Raw genomic sequence first — 19,274 nt, forward strand, 5'->3', positions numbered from 1 at the left:
GACGAAGTAAGAGGGCTCTTCTGATCCAGTTTTGGCTCAGAAAGCTGGAGCGTGACCTATTGCCACTCCCTTTGCTGGGACAACTTTGACACTTTCATTTACATTCACTTTAAGATGAGGAGGTGGGCCACAGCTGTCCCCTCTCTTGGAGGACCACTTGCCAAGGGTGGCTCAGGTCTGTCTGGATCCATAGCACTGCACCAGCTGCCATATCAGGGCTGTGGTCTGAAATCTCCAGCGGCTGACTAACATCTGGATGAACGCAGCAGCAATTTTTCACCATCGGTTGCTGTCACAGAATGTAAGTGTAAGAGTATGGTCTTCTGGGCTGACTTGAACAGGGTCCTGCAGTCCCATCGACGGCAGTAATTAGCTCGGGAAGGGTGGGAAGACAGGCTTCATCTTTCCTGTTGAATATCAAACAGCACACGAAAATAGCCACTCGCAGCCGCAGTGAAGATTTGCTCCTATCAGTGAAAATCCAGCCTGTTTTATCTGACCATAGGTCAGGTGTTTATTTGGATTAACAAACAAAAGGCATGCCAGATGCAAGGAGGAGAGAGACTGCTTTTAAATCAAAAGGACTCTTATTTTTTTCTTTTCCCTCTGAAAACTCTAGTGGCAGCATTTCAAGATGCTTAGGCTATGTTTCAGTGAAAACGGCTGCCAGCTTTTCCTTTGCTGTGTGGTGGCCAATTCTAATGGAGGATCTGGTATGTGATTAGGCTTCTTAAGTGGCAGGTGGGGGAGTGCATCCACTTACGGAGTTATTGTTAAAATGAGGAGCTTTTGGGACTTCTCTGCAGGAACTCTGGGGTTGTTGGAAATGTTCCATCTGATTTCTCAAAAAACGCTCACTTATACCCTGGCAAATCACAGTCTTTGCTGCTGTCTTTTGGATTTGCTAGAGCCTTGAGCAAGCCATTGGCTTCTCTTTGAGCATACACTTGTTTAAGTACACCTGTGCAGAGCAAAGGGGAAGAAGTGGCTGGGTTGTATTCACTGCCATTCTGACTGACTTGAACTGAAGGGTAGCTGTGAGCATCTGCGGGACTCGCTGCTGCTTGCTAGACACAAGGGCTTGCAGAAATGTTGGACTGATTATCTTCTATGTGAACTGTGGGGTTTATTATTGACCTCATTACACCTGCCTTAGCAGAGGATGAGAGATGTATACATCAGAGAAGTTCAAAAGTCTTCACACCGAGACAAAGCTCTGTTCCATTTAAAATAATTTGCAAAAAAATTCCCCCAAAAGTATTTTATGGGAAGAAGCAATATTAGTCTGGATGCCTGCTCATACTTGCAAGGTTGTCAGTGTCACTTTTAGATACGCCGTGCTCTACCCAGTGGATTTCTGAAAGAACGTGTCATTTGGCAAGCCCTGGCTGATGCAGAGATGACCCAGAATGGCAGCAGAAGAAAGCAGAGTGTCCATGCAGCAGCAGGCGTGTGGGTTGGTGCCTGGGAGTGGGAGCAACCTGTCTCAGAGGGGCTTCAGAAAGGCAAGGGCTGCTGTGGAGCAAGAGCACAGGCAGAAGCAGAGCCGGAGGGCTCACACTCCACAGGATTTGCCCGCAGTAGTGCTGTTTGTACCTGGTACGATATAAAGCGCGTCTTTTCCCGCTACCGAATGCATCGGCATTGCAAACGAGGGAGAAAAGATAAAGATGAACATCACAGAAGTTGGAGGGAGGGAGGAAGGAATTTATGCTGTCTTGTTTATCAAGAAACAGAATTTCACTGGGACACAATACCAAACTACAAGCGTATTATCCTCTTGCCTTTCTAGCTCCAGCGCCAGCTCTTTTCTTTTCCAGGTGAGGCATTATTGTGTTAATACTTGTAGGAGGAGGGAAGAAACGAGTCCAAGTGCCCCTGTTTGAAACGTCCTATCAGCGCATAAAATATGTCTGCGGATTTGAGAATTACGCTGACTTCACAACAGTAAATTTCAGATAAATAATTTATCTCCTGCAAACACATTTCTGTGCTCTTACACATCCATTTGTTTCTGGAAAGCGGCGGGGGCGATGGGGAGGCAGAAGCGATTGGTGCTCGCTGGGGAACTTCCCGCGGTGCCGCCTGTAGCTTGGGTGTTGTTGGCCGCTGGAGGTAAGGTTTTGTTCTCGCGGCCACCAGCTCCCCCGCCACAAATAAAGCCATTTTGGAAACAAGAGGCACCTTGAGCTAAAACTGGCATTTCTCACCGTATTGGCAGATCCAGCCAGCAACTGTTGATTTTAAATGTTTAATGAGCAATATGTTGCTGATTCTGGTAATAATGTTGTGTTTGCCTAACCTTTCTCGGTGTGCTCCCTTCTGCTGTACCGCTGGCAAGTTTCCAGGAGAGAAGGAAAGGGAAAGAAAATAAAAACCCACGGGGAAGGTTGAAGCAGGGCAGAGAGAGGAGGAAGATTGAACGACTTAAGGAGAAGGGGCATAAAAGGAAGGGGTAGAGCTTAATTAAAGGGAAGAGATTGCAGCAGGATATTGATGCCACGTCAGTATTAACCTGGGGATTGCAGAGGAAGATGATTTTTCCCTGCAGAGGTATTCTTATTCATACTGAGGGTATTGGAAAAGAAAGGCTGGTTACTAGCACAAGACGGGCAGGAAGAGCTGCGTGGAGCTGAACCCAGGACCACGGCGTCTCCTGAGAGTTGAGTCAGCTGGTTAAAAGCAGATGAATCGAAAGAGAGTAAGCTTTGTATAAATCAGTAAGATGTGCAGTTACTTCCACGTCAGGCTCATACAAGGCTCCCTCTAAAGACTGTCAGCAGTGTGCTGTATTTTTTCCAATTTGTTTTTGTTCGACCTGTGGCTGAAAACCCTGAGTCATTCAGTATAACCCTGTTTGGCACTGGGTAAAGAGGTTTATGTGCATGTGTAGGTATTTCAGGATACGAACGAGGCCTTCTAGACCAGTGGAGGTAGGAACATGCAATGGAAACGAGAAAAAGGCTGCTTTTTAGTAGTAAATGGGTGCTGCATTTGCTGCTGTGCTCATCCTAGACAAGATCCTGCCTCTGCTCATGTGAATACTGACCATGAATATTGCTTGCTGTAGAAGACCCAAGCTCTTGCTTAATTTATAACATGACTTTTGTGCTAGGGAAAGCACAAGACTGAAAACCCTGGCAGCTGAAGCCTTCTGTCTTCAGGTGTGGGGCAGCAGGGTCAAACACTTCCCCCTCCCTCTGCCTCCAGTGTGAGTTATCCAGAGAGTTATTGTGCAAAAACTGGAAGGTTTTTGTAATATCTTGATTGGGCTCTTGAGTGAGACCAGGCATTTTCTCATCTTTTAATCATTACCTGCTTGGCTGATGCTTAAATCGATGACTGCATGTCGAACACTCACTGCCCTATTAGAAAGCCTCTTCTTGTTTTACATAATGGCTTATTTATTGCTTCCATTGTATGTACAGTACCGTCTATATTGTCCAAAAGGGAGATATAGATACTAGGTCATATGTGGTGAAGGAGGATTTTTCTCTTTTTAATGAGGGGAACATCAGCTTTGCAATGCTTGTTATACTTTCGTTTCCAGGCTGCTGCATACAAATTGTTAGATAAAATTGACCACACACCAATACCGTGTATATAAAAGCGTGTGCTGAGACACTGGCAGACAGAAGCAGATAGCAGCAGGACTCGGAGGATGTGTCCAAGAGCAGCCCTGCCAGAAAAGGGGCAGTGGTCCACCCAGGCCACTGTCTTTCCTCCAGCAGTGAGAGAGGGTTAAGAAGAAGACGGTGTCCTTGATTTTATAGCTGCTTGACTGATTGTTTTCCTTTCGTGGGATAACCTACCACCTCCTTAAGTTACTTGCTTCCTTGTTAAAAAGCGAGCGCGAGCCGTGGATGTATGTTCCACATTAAATTTTCCATTTTTAAGGGCAAGTATGCATGGGATTGCTGGAATTACCTTCTCTCTCTACTTTTTACTACCTCTTTTACACCACCATTATATCTTCTGTTGTTTGCCTGCTTCTTGATAAACACCCTAAGGATCGAAGCTGGTACGCGCAAAAGATTTTTTTAGTTAGCCTTCAGCTTTCCACCAGGGTCCTCAAGTACAAGTAGATGCAGACCCTTACAGGTTCAAATCAAACACATCTTCAGTAGGTCATCTTCAAGGAAATTTCCAGCAGCCGTGCTCTTCCGCAGGTGATGCTCTTTGCTGTCAACACCTCCCAGTGATTTCTCTTTAGCTGTAGCACAGTCCGTTAGTTGCAGGGGATTTTTTTGTTGTTGTTGTTCTGTTTTGTTTCTCCCTCTCTGGTTTAATTCCCTACGGCTTTGAAGTGGAAGAACCTTTTCCACCCGTGTGGTGTGAGATGGGATTGTCTGTCTTGGAGCAATCTCCACATGTGTTTGCTGTATAACAGGCAACGATAGAAGCAAAACAAAGCTGCAAATGCAAGAACTCTTCTCCCGTTCAGTATTCCTCTGTGAATGTTTTTTGTCAGTGCAGTAGCTCGGATGAGTTACAGTCGGGTTTTGGTCGTAGACAGAAATATGAGTGGAAGAAGAAAAGAGTTGGAAGTTATGAAAAAGAATAATAGGGCAAGAGGAGGAGGGAGAGAGGGTAAGAGGGAGAACTGATAAGGCAAAAAGAGGTACGTGAACTGGAGGGAAAAAAAGGGTGAGGAACTAGAAGCAGGGGGGTAATGTGTCAAAAGCAGGAGAGATGATGCAGACCTCTGGGATGGCAAGGTCTGAGACTCGTGAGTTTTTCTTGGCAGGGCAGAGCCCTGCAGAATTCAGTATAACCTCTAGCAGGGCCCTTCAGTTTCGGGCCATATAAACAGAGGGAGGTTTATTGCGAATTCTGGTTAATAACTTTCTCAAAGGGGAAAACTCCTGTATTCTCTTTGAAATACAATTTCTTGTCTCATAAATTGAAACAGCTGTGACTGTTCCCTCTGCACACAGAGATTTTTTTTTTCATCTTTTTCCTTTTTTGCTGGGTGTATGCGTGTGATTTTGCTTAATGATTTTTCCCCGCAGAAGGGCCCCAGAATGTGGTGCTGTATACAGGCTTGTGATCAGTGTCTTTGCACAAGCACAAGGAAAACGCCTTGGGCATTTTCTGCTTTTAGAGAGGAACAAGTGTTAGGCTATTAGTCTGAATCTAACTTAGACTGCATTTCTTCTGAGAAAACTCGGTAGGAAATCCTGCAGCCTCATTCCCTAGAAAGGCCCTTGCCTAAGCCGAGATTCAATCTATCGCCTGCCCTCGAGTCCTGGGGGTGGAAGGGCTGTTAGCACCTTCCCAGCTCCATGCAGACAGCAGAGGAGGGATTACAGGTGAGCATCCCCATTGCCAGCATTGTTCCCATGCCATCTTTTAAGGCTGCATGGGGCTGGTGATGGGCGCTACAGTGCAGGTGAGGGCTGGGCTTCCTGCCTGGAAATGGAAGTGAGGCCATCTCCCTCCTCTGAATGCTCTCTGCCAGCATCAACCCATCTCTAACTCTGAGGGCTCTTAAATGTTTGCTCTTTCTTTTTCTCTTAATTGAAAGAGCAAGGCTTGCCTTTAGGCTACTGCAGAAATCATCCACTCTTGTGGATGACTGAGTGAACAGAAAGACAGACGGGGAGTCAAGCCCTCCTGCCTCCAACTCGCTGCCTGCTCCACGTTGAGGTGCTCGAATCCCTGAATCATTAGGCAAGTGATCTATGAGTTAACACAACACCGCTGGCATGAGCAGCATGTGCAAATGTCCATAGGAGGCTCAAATTCAGAGGGCTATATGTCAGCCTTCAGCCAATTTCTGTTTGGCAGGGGCTCAGGAAGGATTGTGATTTAAGTGAAGAAACACCAAGGCAGATGTCTCAGTCTCTCGTTCCTCCAGCTCTCTGCCATGACTCTCCACATGTGCCTCCAGCTGGAAGAGGAGCAGGGAATAGAAGAACCAGGGATTGGCACCAAACTTTCCCTCTCTGTCCCTAGCCTCCACTGTCAAAGATCACGGGGACATCTTATCTACCTCCCTACCGACTTGTATGTCCCGTGGATGTATCCATACCATGTAAGTGTCAGACTCTCAGTGACCCTGCTGGCAGCCTTGGGTTGCATGTGAGCAGCGAAATTGTTTGCTACAGATCAATATTACTCCAATACATCTGAAAGAGTCAGGGCTCAGTAACCCGCTGTATGTTGTACTCCCAGCCTACACTAGATACTTCCCTCACTGCTTTTCCATGGTGATTCACCTTGCCTAGACTAACCCTCTGCACCCCCTCACTTTTTAATCAACCTTTAATCTATACCTCATGCTCTTTAATCTGTCTCATTTCCTTATCTATTTCTTTTTCTGGCAGTCTTCTGTCTCCCAAACCATCTTCTTTATGCCTTTTTATTTCTTATTTTGTCTTGCTAGTTCTTTCCCGGTTCTCCATTCTCCTTCCTTCTCTTTTCTTCCCTCTCCTTCTTGCTCTTTGCATGTACATGTAAGCTCATATTGCCTGAAAATTATCTCAGGACCTTCTGTTCTTAAACCAGAGGGAAAAAAAAAAATAGTCTGTAGGTGAATTTACCATTTTAATGTAGTTAAAAATCCTCCCCTCCATCACCTGTTCTGAAATTGCAAACTGCTGAGATTAGTGGCATAAAATCCCACCAGGATATTGACATAACCTATAAGCTGGGAAGTTGTTTTAATCAAACCCAGCATCCCACTTGGAATGCCGGACTTAGAAATACAAGGACAGCACTTTCAAGAGTAGCTGAGAAATAAGGAAATAAGTGTTTGGGGAGAGGGAGTTTGAAAATCATTTTTTTTATTAATTTGAAATCTTGTGGTCAGAAGTTTCAGGGTATTATTTTTTTTTTCCATTGAGTCCTTGCCTACACAGAGTGCTCGGATGGAGTATTGGTATTGGAGAGGTGATAAAAAGGAATTCGATTGGGTGGCTGGATTATTAAGAGGGGCTGTTATCCAGTAAAAGTGTCAGAGACCTCAGCCCACGGGGCATGGATGATTACTGTGGATGAATTCCTGGTCCTTGGAGGCCAGGTGGGAGGGCACGGTTGTCGTGTTTCCCCACACACACGCACTCCCTGAAAAATTTAGAGCAGCCTTGGATGAGGCACTCATAAAAGTGTCTGTTTGGGAAGCAGTGAACCAAAGAAAGAGCGGAAGGTAGCCAAAATGATTTGTCAGTCTCGATCTCACGAACCCCACCTCTCCCCGTGTCCCTCCCGTTGGTTTCTAAAGAGGCAGTCAGTCTGCGGTCTGTGTGACCGGCATCCCCAGATCAGGACAAGGTATCCACAAGCCATTGCAGATGCCTCCAGTGGCAAATCTGATAGAGGAGAAGGCACAGCAGGAAAGGAGAGGTGATGGAAATCTGTGTCCTATGGTCGGCACCTCTCCCCCGTGCTCCCAGCTGGTGCCCACCAGCTCTCACCGCGCTGTCACCTTCTCCTAATGCCCAGACCTGTTACTAGCTCAGCTCTGCGAGGTGTGCGTCCTCTCCGACCCACATCCACAGCCCAGAACAAGACCAGCACTTACCAGGGTTAAAAATGAATACGCACAGAATGTCCCCTTTCTCTAAACTCACACCCTGATGATACAGCCCCCGAGGGGAAGGCTTTTCGGCGCACAGACAGCTGGTTTGCGGCTTTCCCTGAAGAAGAGCATGGGGGAGGAAGGTCCAGCCCAGCACCTAGCCCTTCAAATGAAGTGACTTGTCAAGTATGCAACTGTGGCTGCGATCTGAGAAGCAGTAAATTTAGCAGCACTCACTTCCACTGACAGCCTGTCATGTGCTTGAAACATAAATAGTGGTGGAGACAAATCACTGCTGTTTTCCTATTAAGCTTTGGCCCACTGGCCTCCTAGCTTGCCAGCAGCATTTCTACCTGGTCTGCCGCCGTGCCTCGTCTCAGGGACAGATGTGCTTCCCCGCTGCAGGCTTTGGGAGAGTCGGGATGGGAATTATCATGCTGTTATTTCCTCAGGTGTCCTTGGTGTCAGGGTACTTGCTCATCAGCTGATGGATTTTTCCCTCGGGCCGTGCGCTGGCGGTCCCTCCTCCCGGCACCCAAGGTTGAGGGGACACGGACCCTCTCCCTAGAGTTCTCACCGATCTCACCCCTGCCCCTGGTTTCTTCCATGTAGCCTTGCAAGGTCGTGCTGATGGAGTAAATGAGGCACTGATTTGAATAAGAGAGTGGAGGTGACATTTTGCAGTGCACCTGAGTGACTTGCAAGCACAAATGCCATCGAAAGCCACTGGGTCTTGTCCTGTTAAAGCATTTAGAAGCTTTTGCAAGCCCTGCTCTCAAGCATTAATTATTATATAACCATTTAATAAAACATGCCGTCAGAAGCTCACATTAATCTTTACAGAGATGAGAGACATCCCTCAGTGCTCTAAATTGGGGAACGCGGAGCAAACGGACTCAGCACATTTCCCCGTCTTCCCTCTCTCTTCCCAGGTGTGATCCCTCTTCCCCTCTCTCCTCGAGGAAGATGAAATCATGCCAGTGATTAAGGTGGCCTGCTCCGCGTTGCTTTAATTAGAACAACTGCTGCTTTAGTTATGGTGAAACTCTCACCGGTGCGCAGTTGCAAAGCCACGCTAATGAAACCCCCCGCCTCTTCGGGAAATTCGCAGAAAGGAGCCAGGGAGTGTTCCAGATAAAATGAATGGCTTTTTCTGCCCCCTTTGGTCAGTGCCCTCGGGCTGCCTCTGGTTCCTGTAGGCTGCACTCCCTGCTAGGGGCTCGTGGCAGAGCAAGGGGCTGGGCTCCCTGAGGAGAGAAATGTGTTCGGGGACAGGGGAAGGGAGAGGGAAGTGGATTCCTGTCCATAATGGATGCAGAGAGGTGAAACCCGGTGAGACACTTCTTTATCAGCATGGTTTGCCATGATGTTCACATGCCAGCAGTGAATAAAGCTTTGAAGTTTCCTGTAAGCATCAGGAAATTGAGACAAAGGCAATGAAATATCTCTTTGGTTTATCCTCTGACCCCATCATAGACTTACATGGTGACATGGAAGAAGTCAGAAATGAGTTGGTTTGAAACTAGTTCTTCTGTTCGTCATCTTCTGCTTTCTCCTTTTCTGATGAACACCCTCCTTTCCCCATTTTTCCGAAGGAAGCCGTGACTCGCAGTAGTGCTGATGCCCAGCAGCTGCCCTGCCAACTGCGAGAGCTGTGTCCGGGAGCTGAAAGAGCTGAAAAGCAGGGTCTGTGTTTGCTCACTGCTTGCCTCCCTGTCCGATTATACAAGCTGCAAGATCAGTCACTGGGCAAATGCTGCTTTCCTCCTTCGCAGTCAGTGCCCTGCAAGTTTGAGAGAGAGCCTCCTTATTCTTTGGAAGGCAAGGGAGTGTCTAACAGCGTAGGAATTACATATCCTGCACTGAAGCAGTCATTTGTCTGGGCCAGTATCACTATGAATCAACAGCAGATCCCTCAGCTGACAGCATCACGGGAGCCAGCCCAGCTGATCAGAAGTCCCTGCAGCACGTGAGCCCAGACAGTTTTCCTCCCAGCCCACCCCACTCTGCCCAAGACATCCGTGAGCCTCGCCTCGATACCTGGCAGTGTCAGGCAGTCTCTGTGCTGGATCTAATTGAGAAACATTGCAGCAGGGAGAGTGGTCAACAGGAAAGCAAACAAAACGATTTTTCAAGGAGCTAATCCACCTATACAAATATTGGCGCCAGCCATCACAACACACTGACATGTTTTTGAAAGGGTAAATCTTGCTGAGGGGTGGCTTAACTCTTTGACCCCATTTCCTCAGTTGAAAACTAGAGCTGTGTAAAAGATCAGTGGCGAGATCCAAGCTGATACGGAAATCCCTGGTCTTTAGGGTTTAGTTGTGAACTCAGTGCTCAGAGTAGCATCACTGGAAACAGGGATGAGTTACGGGAATTGCCATCTCGCAGGATTCAAGGGCTGCGTGATCCGGCCATGAAATGTTTGTCTCTGGCTTGCAGAGAAAGAGCCATGGTAACATGTCAGCTTCTAAGGTAATGCTGCTTCCTATTTCAAGTAAATTTGGGGCAGTCTGTCATTTGTCAGGCCTTTTTCAGAGTTTGAGACATAAAAGGATGGAATTCTGCGGGCTAAATTGAATCTTTGTGCTGTTTTATGTGTATATATATATATTTATAATTTTTGCGTTAGGTTGAAGTTCTGGGTTCGTTCTTACCCGCTCATCCCAAGAAGTGTGAATGGATACGACCCAAGGGAACAAACCCATTATAATTACAAACATGGGAACGTTTCCACGGGTGCCTCCGAAAGCGCTCCAATTGATTCTTGCACAATGGTGCATTGAGCATGTCTTGCTCTGTGGGAGACACACGACTCTTGTAAGGAGCAGAACAAGGACATTTAAAGATGCCACCAAGCACAGACCACCCCTATAGTTCTTACGCTGGCCGACTGGCACAGCCAGTACCACTGCGCATCATCACACGAGCTTTCCCCAAGGTCTGGGACTGACATAAGGATTTGTGGAATTAAACTCGGGACATTGCAGTCCATCCCAGCTCTCTGCTGGCAGGACAGATCTGTTCTTTGGCCTTGGGAAGAACTGGTTTTCAAGATACATGATGATGACAGCATGAGTGCTTTCTCCAGGATGGGAGAACTCACAGGAAAAGGAGCACATGAGGCTAACTGAGAGTAAACCAGGTGACAGAGGATCTCAGTGATTCCTCTAGCTGATGATGATGTCTACCCCATGTTGTTGTAAAGTAACCTTCAGAAAGCAGCAGGCAGGAATTTGGGGATGCAGAAGCAGTGCAGCTATTGTTTTGTTCGTGTTTGTGTGTCATTTTCTTGGCAGTGGAGTTAGGTCGTGATGTTTGGTAGCACCGCCATTACATAACTCACATGGCAGCGTGCAACATTTAGGGAGCATAATATTGTAGCTGTGACATTAGATGACTTAATTTACCTCGTGGCTGATAATTTACTTTGCACATTGGCATCACAGCCAAGTTTTGTGCAAGAGCAATTCAGCCATCAAAAAAATGCTGTTTTGTGTTCATTTAAAAGAGCGTTAGCAAATTTGGGTCCAATTCGGTAAGTAATTTTGAAAAGAAAAAAAAAAAAAAAAGAGAGATGGATATTAAAAACATGTATCATTATCTTTGACATGAAGTCATAAAGTTATCTTGTCTTTAGACAAGAGGGAGTGGGAATTTGGAGACAGAGGCTGCTTTCACCCGGAGGAGTTTTACTCTCATGCTAGATTTGCAGGGTTTGGGGGAACGTCCCCACGAGGCTTGCAGGATTTCTGAGCTCCTGGGGCACAGCCCGTGCCTGGAGAGGGAAGGCAGTCAGCTCTGCACGTAAGGAGAAAATGGGATCACTGCTGAGTAAGGTCCCACGAACGCCAGGGAAAACCATGCCAGGGTGTTTCCTCCTGATCTGACTCATTCGCATTCATGGAGCCGGAGCCGGGCCAGAGCCCTCGCTGGCACTGCACTCGTTTTTTGGTTTATGTGCAATAGCTACAGACCTAAGGGCATGGGAGGCATGAGGCCAGCTTACACAATAAATACCCTGTTGTGCCTTGCTGCCTAAACAGAGTGATTATTGCTTTGCTACATCTGACCCCCCTGCCTGCGTCCCTCTGGCAGCGGTTATTTCACGGCTCCCGTTGCACGAGGGAGGCCAGTGCCTCTCTCCATCCTGCACATCTCCCTATTTGCCACCGTCTCTCCTCCACCTTCTGCTCTCACTCTTCAGCTCAGCACATTTCTGTGTCGATAGCTGACCACCATTTTCTCTTTTTCTCAGCCCGTGAAGAGTCTCACTTTGTTTCCATTTCTCTCCCCCAGCCTCTGTCCTTCTCTTCGGTCCCTCTCTATTATCTTTCATTTTCTCCATCTATTTGTCTCTGTATCCCACACTGTGCTCATTTTTCTACCTTCCCTCCTCGCTGTAGCGTTGTAGCACTAGCACTCCCTTTGCTCATCCACCATCTGCTGCTCTCCACTGATCTCTTTGCTATAAACAAGCTTCTTCAACTGAGGGACAGAAAAATTGCCAAGCTCATTGGAATCTGTGATGGGCGAGGAGATGGAGGCTGATAAATGAAAACTTCAAAGTTTTGAATTAAAAAAAAAAAAATCTCAGCTAGATGTAAAACAAGAAAATGATGTCTAAGGCTCCCATGGCTATTTTTTGTCTTTCAGAAGCCTTTTCGTAGGGAGTGTGTGGTGCAGAGGGAAGGAGGGAAGTTGGGAGGGCAAAGACCTTAAACAATAAATGGACAGAGCAGAGAGAACAAAAACTTCTACTCAGTATTGGAATTTGCTACACACAAAAAAAACTTCAAATGGCATTTATTGATTTGCAATCTTTTGTTATCCCCTTGCTTCTTGTTTTAGGCAGAGGAGGGCCCAACAAGGACATGTAGCCCCTTCTGCTCTCCCCTTTTCACAACTACAAAGAGCCTTGGAAGAAGAAACAAATGCAGAAGCAGGGTGTCTGATCTTTTCTTCCACATACCAAATGCAGGCAGATAGCTTCAGTGGGCTTGAGCTTCAGTGTAAGAGCACAACTGTATTAAAACAAAAAGGCACTACAGAAATTTCTGCACGAGAAGGAGCCCAGCGTTGGAGGCACAAACGGGAGGGGACGATGGGCACGTGGCAGCCACCTCCGCAGTGAGCTGTCTGGAAGCACAGGGAGGGATGGGTGCTCTGGGAGGAAAAGAGCAGCACCTGCACGGGGAGCCTTCTCCTGCAGGGACTCTGGGACAGCCCCTCACTGGGATGGGGTGGCACCAAACCACACAGAGCAGTCAGAGGACAGACCTTGGATGGTTTGGGCAGCGGGGTCAGGATTCTGCCCCCTGGCTAACACACCCTAGGCAAATATCTGAATGTTCTTTGGAACCAAGCAGCTCGCTTGCCAGCAGCTAGCAGTCCCTCTCTTCACCTAACAGAGTATGTTCATTGTTATCTCTACCAGAGAGCATTGTCCCAACCCTCTCCCTCCCCGCTTTGATAAACTGCGCGGCGACAACCATCAGCTTCCTGCCAAAGCTGGCTCCTGCACGGAAACGTTTGTAAATTTACTCCGCGTCTGGAGCTTTGTTTCTTTCCCCCCTGCCCTGCTTTGCCTTGGAGGTTAGAGTTAATACGACTCACCTAATCTGGCTGCCAAGGTGAATTAGTGAAAACATCTCCGCAGCTCTGTGCAAGATATCACAACCTGACATTTTTCTAACACGCCGTGATATATCTTTTCTCTCCCTCTGATGTGTACTATGACACCTCAATCTTATATAAATGCTCTTTGTTGGGAATGCTTAATGTGCTCTTGGGGCGGGGGGGACAGGGCTGCAAGCAAAGGGGTCCAACTTGCAAATGAGCCAAGTCTGTATTTTGTAGGAAAATGGTGATGCCAGGGCTGAAACAGATCTCTGGTGCAGGGGCAAGAACAGAGCTACCACTATTTCATCTGGAGACCGACGGGCTGTCACAGAGGCTTCCCCTGAAGCGTTATGCTCATATCTGAGCCCTGGGGCAGGGCGATGAGGAGCTGAATGGGCCTATTGATATCTTTGGTTTCCCTTTAAAACAGATGCCTTCCCTTTCATCCAAAGGATGCTCATCCAAAGAACTACAGAGGGCGAAGCAGCAGCTCATCATCTGTTGGGAAGGGTCATGTGTGGCTGCTGAAAGCCCTTCTGCTGGACATGGGACACGGTTTAGACCTTTAAGTGGATGTGTGTTTATCAGGGAAGAGCCGAAAAATATCTTCCCTTAGGAAAGCGTGCACCTTTTAGGATACTTTCTGGAGCCCCACTGATGCAGTGCTCTGACAGACAGACTTAACAGCACCCCTAATGAGGGTGCCACTCCATTAGAGCTGGTAAGTCACCCTCAACCCTCTTTTCATTACTGTGACAGTCTTGTGACAAGGGCAAATTGCAGGAGAAGCAAGTCCCACTTGGAATGAGCCCTGTGTATAAACAAGGCAGAACTGCAGAGCAAATGATTTGCAAAGTGGAGGCAAATTATGTTTTAACCTTTTCTCTGTGAGCCTTTCCTCAGTGTCCGATTAACTTTCCAGTCAACTGGCTGACCTACCAACTGGGCAGGCTGCTGTAAAAGGAGGCGAGTGTTGACCGCTGGCTCAAATTGGGGGTGGCATTTTCAAAGAGAGTTATTAGCAGGTAACAGTACGTTGGAAGACGATCTGGGGATTAAAGGAGATCTCACTCAAAAATGAATTACGCTAGGGTGAAAACACAAACTCTGTGTTGGCTGTACAGAGAGCAGCCCGGCGCAGAAGTGATGCGATCCTTCAGCTGTGGTAGTTCCTCATCTGAAGTGCCGTGTTCAGTTCGGGGTGTTGCACTTCCAGGAAAACGTGAACTTGTCAGAGAGGTCTAAAAGGAAAGAGCAAGAAGGATCAAGGGTCTACAAAACCTCACCTACAAAGAGAGCTTGAAAGACCTGACACCATTCAGCCAAAAGAAAAAAAAAAAAGGAAAAAAAAACACGGCAACAACTAAGGAAGGAACATAAGTGATTTAAAGTTGATAAAAGGCTATTGCAGAGAAGGAGGGAATGATTTGTTCTTTTTGTCTATAGTGGCTAAGGAAAAAAAAAAAAAAAAAAAAAAGAAAGCCTTAAATTGCAGCAAAGGAGACTCAGGTCAGACTGCAGGGAAAATGGCTCCAGCGGTAAGGGTGGTGAAGCGGGGGAACAGACGGTCTGGAGAAGCTGCAGAGTCTCTTTTGCTGGAGGGCAGGGCAAGACCATCTCCTTGAGAGGGCCCTTGTGTCATGCTGAGATTAGGGAAGGGGTTTATCATGACTGTACAAGGACTGACCTAACGCTGCTCCTACAGGAGGTAAGATTCCCAAGTATATCCAGGAGTTACCCCAATAAAAAGCACCTGTGAAAACCCTGCCCTTCTTTTTCTCCACGAGCTCTCCCCTGGCTCTCCATAGCATCAGCCCCAGGGCACGGCAGAGGGTTGAGAGCAGCATCCCAGCTTTGCCAGTGGATTACCTTGTAAAATACACAGGTGCCATAGAGCAAGGCCTTTCAGCAGCCTCTTAAGGGGTGGGAAAGCCTGCATCAAAGCTGTTGTAAATTTTAGACGTAGCAATGAGATTTCCACTCACCTGAACAGCTGGTAGGAGTTGGAAAAGGGATTGCTGGTTAGTCCTGCTGAAAGAAAGGGGAAAGCTCGTCTTTGCATGAGTTTAATAGGTACACATGCTGAGTCTCCGTGACGGAGGAAGGTTTTCCCCTAGAATGGTTCCGAAAATTGCCTGGGAAAAAAAAAAAAAAAAAAAGGCAAAAATAATTGCGTGAAGGACAGTTCTGAGCAGATTGTGAAGTTGCTGAAGTCCCTATCTCTGATGCAGAAGGCAAATGCATGCAGCTGGTGAGTGCAGCCAGCCTGACCTGGCTAATACGCTGCAGTGGACGCGTGCCTGCCTGGTGGGGCTCATTTCTGGGGGCTCGATAGGAGAGGGGGCTTAGCTGCTGCTTTCACTCAGTGCTGCAGAGCCCAGGACGACAGCCCTGTCGTCCAGGCCCTGGTTGGACTCCCTCAAGCAAGTGCTGCTGTGAAGTGGGCAGGATTTCAGCAGTGCTCGGCACCCTTTGAGCGGAAATCATCTTCCGGGCAGAGCTTCGCTGGAAAATCTGGCCGCTCTCTTAGGAGCCTGAAAGGGAGCCCTTGTGTGCTGGCCGCCTTTTTTTTTTTTTAAAAAAAAAAAAAAAAAAAAAGAAAAGAAAAGAAAAATCTGGCTCTTACCCTTGAAGGCTTGGGGGATGCTTTCTCTACACAAACCCAGGCATGCAGCTGGGGCTGGGGGCTTTGCACGCTGCAGCCCCCCACAAGGAGTGGGGGGTCTCCCATCACAGTGCTGCCACAGTAGTTCATAGCTTTTCCAGGAGGAGCCCTTTTCTACTTTGCTTTCTGAAGGAATAGCACAGATAGACCAATCCTAATATTTCATGCTTCCCTGGCACCTTTCATCCAGCGACTCCAATGTGCTTTGCATGCGTTAACCTCAGCGCCCTTCCCTGACCGGGAGGTGATGGCAGAGAGGGGCGATTAGCTGCAGTTTACAGGGGGAGAAAGCAATGAGCCTGAACCCAGGGTCAGGCAGTGAATTAAAAGCACGGCCACAGCCCTCCCCTGGTTCCTGCCCCAGCTGATGCTCAAGTGGCTGCTTTCAAACCTGCCGCAGCGAGGCAGCACGGCCTCAGTGCATCCTCTCGCGTGGACAGTAGGGGGAGGATTCGTAATGATTATTGGTCTTCGCAGATCAAATTGCACTTTGTTTCTCTCCGTTTGGATGTGTTTAACTGTAGCGTGAGCTGATCGATGACACTTCGGGGTGGCGGTTGCTCCGAGAGACAGAAAGACATTTTTCACAGCTTCGCGGTGCCCAAAGGGCTGCTGACAATACAGCAGCTCGTCTGAGAGCCAGCAACCCCTGACCCAGCACGTCGGCCACAGGCTGACTGACTTCTCGCGGTCACACCACCAAACTTCAGTCTGAAATGGTGAAGATTTTACTTTTCGGTCTGGACAGCCTACAGGATGTGCAGCACTTTGCTACCACTTGGATGTTTCCTTCCCCAGTTTTCCAAACCAAGCTTTCAATAACTAAATAAAATGCAAATATCTTGCTGATACAGCTTCTGAAATAACCTCAAAATAGCTCCCTCAATAGCTGTTGTTTATTTGCAGAATCGCTGTGGTGATTGTTCCTCCATAGGAATTCAGCAGAAGACTTCCCCGATCTGTATGCCAGGCAGAGCCACCATCTGTATTTTTCTCTTCTGCAGGCAGAGAGTTTGAAGGTGAGGAAGAGTATCTGGAGATCCTGGGGATCACGCGAGAGCAGTCGGGCAAGTACGAGTGCAAAGCTGCCAACGAGGTTGCTTCAGCAGATGTCAAGCAAGTCCGGGTCACTGTGAACTGTGAGTACCTTACAAGGGGAACAGGTCCATGGGGAGAGCTTTCCTCATGGCCACGGGTGGTGTTAGGATAAACAGAGAAGCCTCTCCAGGTCTAAATTACAGAATCTGAAATGTGGGGCACTTACCAAAGGGTATAGTTTGTGCTTTAAGCTTGGAAATACATCAGAAGAGTGAGGGGAAAAGGGAGAAAGAGAGCAAGAAGCAGTGCACTGCCCCTCTCTCTCCCCTCAGCATGGCTGGCGATGCCTTGTTTTTACTCATTGATATTCGGGAGAACAGTAGCGTGAAGAGAAGCTTCAGCAAGGCAGCAAGGATAGATAAGGTTCAGCCGGCTCAGAGCGAACGCGCCTGCCTGCACCGAGTCGGCTCAGCAGCGCTTACACGGGCATCACGCCCCAGGGGCTTGGGGGCACATGTGGGAGAGGCACAAGTCAATGAGAGGGGCCAGAAACGTGACTTTTAAGCAGGCTTCAGGTCATTTGCACAAAGCCCTCCATGCACCGATGCAGCACAGAGAAGGGTTCAGCCAAAGGCGTAGCCACACGGCTGGCTGTGTGGCTGGCATCCACACCCCACACCTCCATGAATCCTCACTGGGTGTTGCTGTAGCGAGTGGACCACATCGGCCATGCCTGCACACACAAGATATTTCAGCCTGCCCTTAGTAGCACAATCCTACGTGTGTGTACATCCACCTCCCTGTTTTTATGGCTCATGTTTGGCACTGGAGTGATTTAAGAGGAATATCCCCACCTGCCTGCGCAGTTCCCCTGCTTGGAGGTTAATACCTCCGCAGCAGGGATGGATAAATGGGACGTGCAGCCTCTCTAGACCTGCTTCAATTTACGCAGACTATTAACTTAAACTGAAATTGGAGATGGTTACAGGCATGTTTCAGGGTGCGTATACGTGCCCTTGATTCATGGGTATGCACTCCCTGGGAGTAGGTTAGGGCAGAGAGCTGACAGCAACAAGTGTCTCAGCTCATCTCAGCCTCGTTTGCCACTCCATGTGGTTTTAGCACCTCTTTATACCATTCTTGCTCTTCTTTTCTTTCTTTCCTTCTGAGCCATCACATCAGATCAACTCTTTTGTCTTGCTTTAAAAGTCAAGGTTATAGGCATTGCTTCTGGGCTCCCTGCAGTGTCTTCAGATTCCACATCATTATTTTTTTTTGAATTATCTTAGAAAATTGGGTGACAGTAGTTTAATAAAGGCTGCTTCTTGGGCCAAATTTTGCTATTAGTATGAAACTATAGTAGCAGATTTTCTGAACTAAAGCTTTTTTTTTTTTTTCAGTCTAAAGTATCTTTTTCTTTCAAAACCAGCCAAATTTATAAACCTGAGGCATTCCGTGAGAACCAGTTAATGTTTTCAAATATTTCTGTGAAGCGTAATTTCAATGATGCCTTTAACATGGTTGAAACAGATTGTTTGTATAAAGTCAGTGTTTGATTTTGACTTTGTTTCAACTCATAGTAGCTATACTAGAGTAATATTTTAAACATTTTTACTGTCACAGCACATGAAAATAAAATGATATGATATTGTAATATTATTACACGGCCTAATTTGTAATGTGCACAAATTATTATTTCCTTCAGGAGAGACCTTTTATTGCCAAGCAAAGGGAAAAACTCAGAGTTCATGAGGGCCCTGCACAGGAAAAAAAATAAATAATTTGGGAAATGAAAGCCAGATATTTGCATACGTCTTTCCTTACCTTGCTTCTTTAAATACACCACCAGCAGTAAAAATTATGAAAATCGCAGTAGGTTTGAAAAATGGGACCTGCCCAACGTGAGGAGCTTCCTGGCCATCTCTTATCATCTCATCTCTCGCTGAGGCTGCAGAGCAGGCAGCTTGTCAGCCCTGACTGCAGGAGAAAGCACAGTCTCTTTGCTTTGGTCTCACACTACCACCTTCAGGCTCCGTGAGTAATGGCTCTGGCACACTGCAGACAGGGAAACTGAGGCCTGGGGAAGAGCAGAGGGCAAACCCCAGTGAAAGGGGACCCACTCCTGGCTTCCCCAGCAGCATACAGCCAAACACGGAGCGGCTGTGTTTTCAAGGCTCACAGAAAGGTGCTGTTCATTGCATGACTCATCACATGCGCTGGATTTAGTGAGGTGGAAAAGGTTTTTCTTGCTGCAGACAGCAGGAAGATCTAGTGCTCAAACAAAAAAATCAAAGAAGGATGCTTAAAAAATCACCTTCGCTCTCCTTTTATTACCCCTCCTCCTTTCCAAATTAAAATATTTACGTGAACCCACAGCCTTTGAATGTAGGATCCTATTTATGTACACTTATTAATATTTATGAT

At 47.3% G+C, this 19,274-nt stretch overlaps 1 protein-coding gene across 3 annotated transcripts in view; it reads left to right on the plus strand.

The window, feature by feature from the left end:
- The window catches only part of LSAMP (limbic system associated membrane protein), an 873,680-nt gene that overhangs the window by 831,296 nt on the left and 23,110 nt on the right, over positions 1-19,274 (plus strand). For all 3 annotated transcript variants that reach the window (XM_032181799.1, XM_032181789.1, XM_032181807.1), the window contains one exon: positions 16,817-16,951. In XM_032181799.1, the coding sequence (XP_032037690.1) occupies positions 16,817-16,951 (135 nt within the window). The remainder of the gene's footprint in view (positions 1-16,816; positions 16,952-19,274) is intronic.

The sequence above is a fragment of the Aythya fuligula genome, chromosome 1, assembly GCF_009819795.1.
Source record: "Aythya fuligula isolate bAytFul2 chromosome 1, bAytFul2.pri, whole genome shotgun sequence".
Classification (NCBI taxonomy): domain Eukaryota; kingdom Metazoa; phylum Chordata; class Aves; order Anseriformes; family Anatidae; genus Aythya; species Aythya fuligula.